The 5,583-nt window shown below is 40.4% G+C and overlaps 1 protein-coding gene across 1 annotated transcript; it reads right to left on the reverse strand.

Annotated features, from left to right (window-relative positions):
• Nucleotides 1–501: 501 nt before the first annotated feature.
• On the reverse strand, nucleotides 502–5,319 carry IL12A (interleukin 12A). Its single transcript, XM_048864471.1, has 6 exons — nucleotides 5,289–5,319; nucleotides 4,910–5,106; nucleotides 2,206–2,313; nucleotides 2,052–2,093; nucleotides 1,841–1,948; nucleotides 502–1,013 (listed from the first exon to the last, which is right to left on the reverse strand). Exons 1-6 carry the CDS (start codon nucleotides 5,317–5,319, stop codon nucleotides 846–848), a joined length of 654 nt encoding a protein of 217 aa, XP_048720428.1. The 3' UTR covers nucleotides 502–845.
• Nucleotides 5,320–5,583: the final 264 nt, after the last annotated feature.

The following is a 5,583-nucleotide window of genomic DNA, read 5'->3' on the forward strand; positions in this document are numbered from 1 at the left end:
ATTGGTCTAGGCTGAGGTTGATGGTGGGATGGAAATTGTTGAAATCATGGCGGAATAATATAAATTATATAGAATATTTTTGCCATTGACTTCAGTGAGACCAGGATTTCACCCTGTGAATCTATTATAGTGACTGGAAACAATTTATGAAGTAGACAGAATAGCCTACTTTCATTGTCTTTTCTGAGACCATACATCCAACAGAGAAAACGAAATTAGATTTTTTTCCCCAGTACGTGGGTGTTACCAGTGATGTACTGTTTACAAGCAAATATTTAAATATATTTTAAAAAACAATTGCTAATGTGACAGTATCCCTTTTAGATAATTTTAATTCACAAATAAGAAAAAGACCAAAGTTAATTATAGAGATTATAAATTTATTAAACAATAAATAATAAATAAGTCAGGAATGTTATAAATAGGTTTCAATTTATATAATTTTATAAAAACTTACAAATGTATAAATAAATAATTTAAGATAAATAAATTACACCTGAGTGTTTGGAGAACATGTTGATACAATATAGCTTATTTTTTCTAGAAATGTAGAAATTTAACATCTTAGCTTAAAAGACACTGATAGTAATTTGCTCAAGACAACTTGGGTCATGAAAAATATTGTAGAATATTATTGTGCTTAGAAATGTTTTTGTAGAAGTATTACTGTATTCTTAAATTCAGGTCCAAATCCTGGAAGCCCTCTGTGAGTACAAGTTTCTATGACTCCAGTGAGAATTCTACACACAGAGGTCTTGCAGTAAGTAGAACCTAATATATATTTTCCTGATACTTAAAATAGCTTTAGTTCAATGTTTTATAGAAAGTGCTTCCAGGTTTCAGCACTATGATGAGCTTCCAGGAGAATTCAGGTAGTTCAGCATCTTGTCTATGGTCACAGTGCGAATTGTGAAAGCATGGAGAACACTACATAACCTCATTCTCTTTTTGAAAGAGGCTGATCCTCTGTTTGTAGATGGTTGCTCCACATTCACACTGTTAATTTTCACAGCCTTAAAAAAAAAAAAAAAGTGGGTTGGTCAGACAATTTAACCATGTTTAGAGTAGAAATATACATCAGTCTTTGAATATGCAAAAAATTAGCTTAATTATTTTAATTTAAACTATTAAAAATAAAATGTTTTATGAAAAGGTAAACTATGATAGTAATAATACCTTTCATATAGTTAGGGCCCAAACCTGTACTTCTTATGCAAGCAAACATTCCCAATGATGTAAATAGTTTTTCCCTGCCAAGGAATACAGGTTTGGGCCTTTAAAGGATAATCAGGGGGAGCTGTGGTTTACAGATAATTAAATCCAGTGCATTTGACAACTTTAGAATCTCCAGTGTACCTAGATACACTATGTTAATAAAAAGGCAATTATTTTAAAGTAGAGACATGATTGCTACCAGCTATTAGAATTTGTTAAGAACCATGTTACGTGTGTTCCCTGTTTCTTATCAATACATATTAATTATTTACCAAAATACAGTCTTATCTCTCACCCACACTACATTTCATGGTAGGGATGGGAGACAAAGTAGGATACCATTAAAAAGACAGAAAATTAACTACTGGTATGTTTACTACATCACTGAAAGGGAATCACTTTTTTAATACAGTAATATACAGTATCAAAGTAAGACCTCATTTATACAGAGATGAGAAACTTTCTTCAATTTTAAGAAAAAAAAATCATATCAACATTTTAAATGATCAGATTCCAGAGTAACTTATTATTTGGGTAACTACAGAAAGAAACACATAGAACAGGACTCCATTTATCATAGAAATCATATAAAGTAATCTTTTAGGCAACTGAAAGGAAAACAGACCTGTATCATTTTGTCAATAACGCTAGCCAGCATCTCCTGGTTACTGAAATTCTTGAACTCTGCCTTGTAAACCTTCAGGTCTTCATTGATACCTCGCATGCACTCAATCTGTAGAAGGTACAAGGATTAAGAAATATTGGAGAGTGATGTTAGATGCTTACAGACAAACAAAAAGCACATGATTTGCTCTTTTGAGAGACTGGCAATTTACCTTATCAAAATCAGCTCTTTCCAGTGCAGGACAATTTCCAGTCTGAAAATCAAAGACACCAGACATGAATGTGATCGTTCTGTATCAATATGATGAATTACATGATGGTTCCATATAAAGGTGATGAAACTTGATTTTTTATTTATTGCAATACCTTAGACTCTTCTGGCATACAAGCCTTAATTGTGTTGATTTTATTCTTAGTGATATCTTCAAGATCAACCTCTTCAAGGGTACATTCAAATCCTAGCATGCCACGCTCCTATGTAAACAAAGGGGACATTGTTTGAATCATTGCACATAATGCTGCAGGGCATGTTTATAAGCAGAAATATACAGGATAGTAGGTTACTGAAGGTGCTTCAACATCCTCTTTATATATCTTTATGCCTTTAACAACAAGCAAATATCCAAGCTATGAAGCTAATGTCAAAGGAAATTTTGCCATCATTTTCACTGGGAGCAAGGGTTGTAAACAGATTTATATTTTGTATGTGTCGCAGTGGATTACATTGTCTCCATTATGTTAACATTCTACATCATTCTAAAAGGATGAATCTGCACGCGGAACATTATATACCACAAACTTACAATTTAAAAAATTATTGCTTTTTTAAAAAAAAAGAGAAAGACAAATAACATTCAAATGGACAAGTGGCATTGTCTTGTGGCCAAACATCAGTGGCACTTTGTCTCACTGAGGTGATGGAACTATTTAGCTTCTTCTCCTCTCTCACCGTAAGGCTATGCCTATGCCAGGGAATTTTAGAAACAGATTCCCCTTAGCACTACTACCAGTTCAACTGTGCCAGTGACAGATGGTAAAAAGAAGAGGGACATATATAACTAAAAAGAAAAGGAGTACTTGTGGCACCTTAGAGACTAACCAATTTATTTGAGCATGAGCTTTTGTGAGCTACAGCTCACTTCATCGGATGCATACTGTGGAAACTACAGAAGACATTATATACACAGAGACCATGAAACAATACCTCCTCCAACCCCACTCTCCTGCTGGTAATAGCATCAAGTTGGGCCATGTCTCTAAGGTGCCACAAGTACTCCTTTTCTTTTTGCGAATACAGACTAACACGGCTGTTACTCTGAATCCTGAACCCATAAAATTCTTAGAAAGAGATAATGTGAGAGGATACTTTCATGCTGGGCTGTTTGAATTCTTTAACCAGCTGCCAACACACTACCTAATTGCCTACCTGACGGCAAGTTTTACAGAATTTAGTGACTATATATGAATTAACCAAACTGAACAGGGGTTGGAAAAAATATCTCAAACAGGACAGATAAGGAAAAAGTAAAAGCAAACACTAGCAGGACACAGATCAGAGGGAGATACTTTGTGACAGAGGGTAGAAGTTCTCATGAGAACAAGCTGGAAGACAAAGAGTTTAAGGGTAGAAAGTTCTCATGAGAAAATGAAAGGTATTTTCTTTATTAATTGTAATTAAGCTTAAAGTACCTATTTAGGTTAACTTTTACTGAGCATAATACTGGATATGTGATGCAGATCATCTCTTTGCCTTAACCTGAATCTATCTGTTCTTTTAAAAAAACAACCCCAGAATCTTAGGCTGTTGTGTGAAATTCCCAAATAAACTGTCACAGAAAAGAAAAAATAAAGAAACCACTAAGAAGCGCTGAAGGAGGATGGCTGGAGTCAATCCCTGTATTGTGTTCTGCTTACCAACAAGTAATTTATACTACCATATCTATCACCCCCGAATTTGTCCCAGTTGATTTAAGTCCTGCACCAGTGGAAGATGACAGATGAAGCTTCATTTCAGGCAACAATTAGATAGAACAATAATAATAATTAATAAAAAGGATTGGACGCACAAATGAAAGGTAAGTATGAAACAACAAGCAAGAAAAAAATGGTAAGGAAATTAAGGACAAATTATTACCGTTCTCTGGAAATACCAAACGATTAATATGGTTAAAAACAGAGACACAGAAATTTGATTAGCTGAAGCGAACAGAAAAGAAAAACAAATATGCATGCATTTCTGAAAAGCCGGAAATGTAAGGCTACACACAGTTTGGGAATGTGCACCATCTGGCTGCTTTAGAAAAAGGATGCCTCCTCTCATAGAAATAAAACCGCCCACTGCTCCTTCCATCTGAATATCTCAAACACTCTCTTACACACATTGATAAACATAACACCCCTAGGAGGTAGGTATGTATTACTTTCCCTATTTTAAAAATGAGACAACATGAAGAGGAGTCCTTGATCCTTCTGTGCACTACATATCAAAAACTCCCAACTCGTGGTCAGGGACATAATCCATGTTCTAGCCTGCTTTGTTATTTGTTGTGTAGATGGGACTCCTTAACCTAGCCACATCAGACAAACGTGCAATGGCACAGTTAGATTTGTAGTATAAATGGTGCCTGAGCAATTTGCCCAAGTCATAGAGCGCATCTAGCTGCCAATAGAACCTGCATTTCCTGAACTGCACCTACTCCTAACCCTTCTATCTAGGTTTTCATTGTGCACCCCGACAAGTCCCATTCTTCCTCCTCTGCGCAAAACTGTGAATCTGGCCAAACAAATTCAGAGACAGCGGCAAAGAAGCTACATTTGCCTCCCCTCTGGAAAAAAAACATTTCATACCAACTCCTGGTGCCACTAGTTTGTACATTTGACACCTCTTCCACTTCTTCCTCAGGAGCTAGTCCCAGTAACTGACCTAACCCTTGCAGGTACTGTTTTACTGGGGTGTTGATTCAGCTATAAATATGGAAGACAAGCCGCTTTGCTGAACGAGCGAGGACGTTTTTTAACTCGTCACCAGACCCGACGGGAGGCGCGGAGCACGTGGCAACGGCAGACAAACCTGCAGCTGGCGCAGCGCTTCCCTCGCCGCGGCGAGCAGGGACTTAGAAACGCTGAGGCAGTCACTCAGGTTGGGCCACGAGGAAGGCAGCGGCGAGGTCGCTGCCCAGTCTGGCAGGCTGAGGCAGAGGAGACCCACCAGGAGCCAGCCACCTGAAACAGACACGGGCCGCGCGTTAGCACGGCAGCCAGCTACCCCTGGGCAAAGGGACAACGCCTGCACGTGCACCCCCCGCTCCTCCTTCCCCGCGCGCTGCCCGCCCCGCCGCCCCCCGGACCCAGGGCCGGCGCCCTCGGCAGCACAGAGCGCACGAGGCCTCGGCGTGCGCCCCCTGCTGGCGGGGTCCTTGCGCTCCCAGGCCGGGGCGCTGGTCACTCACGGGGGCAGTCGGGGCCGCTGCGCTTCGCCATGCGGACGAGCTGAGGTGGTGCTGGAGCGCTGCTGGGGCCCGCTGGCGGCAGCGGCTTTTATAGCCGGAGGCGCACCGTGCGGCCAGGACTTTCCCTCCTCTCTCTTTCTCTACATCAGCTGCTTGGTCAGAGCTGAAACCCTGCGATGCGGCCGGCGGGCTCTCGGCTTCCCTCCGGGAGGCAGCGGCCCCCGGCTAGTCATCCCGAGAGAGCCCCCGGGCCTGGCCTCGCGGGCGCGCAGGGAATCCCGAGAGGCGCGCGGGA

The sequence above is a fragment of the Caretta caretta genome, chromosome 9 (genome assembly GCF_965140235.1).
Source record: "Caretta caretta isolate rCarCar2 chromosome 9, rCarCar1.hap1, whole genome shotgun sequence".
NCBI classification, from domain to species: domain Eukaryota; kingdom Metazoa; phylum Chordata; order Testudines; family Cheloniidae; genus Caretta; species Caretta caretta.

What these genes read in the sequence shown, in the direction of transcription:
- IL12A (XM_048864471.1), bottom strand. Translation starts at nt 5,319, where the DNA reads ATGGCGAAGCGCAGCGGCCCCGACTGCCCCC. An exon ending in CAGCGGCCCCGACTGCCCCC is followed by an intron (nt 5,107 to 5,288) that starts GTGAGTGACCAG and finishes CCCTTTGCCCAG; the next exon opens with GGGTAGCTGGCTGCCGTGCT. An exon ending in AAAGAGCTGATTTTGATAAG is followed by an intron (nt 1,949 to 2,051) that starts GTAAATTGCCAG and finishes TACCTTCTACAG; the next exon opens with ATTGAGTGCATGCGAGGTAT.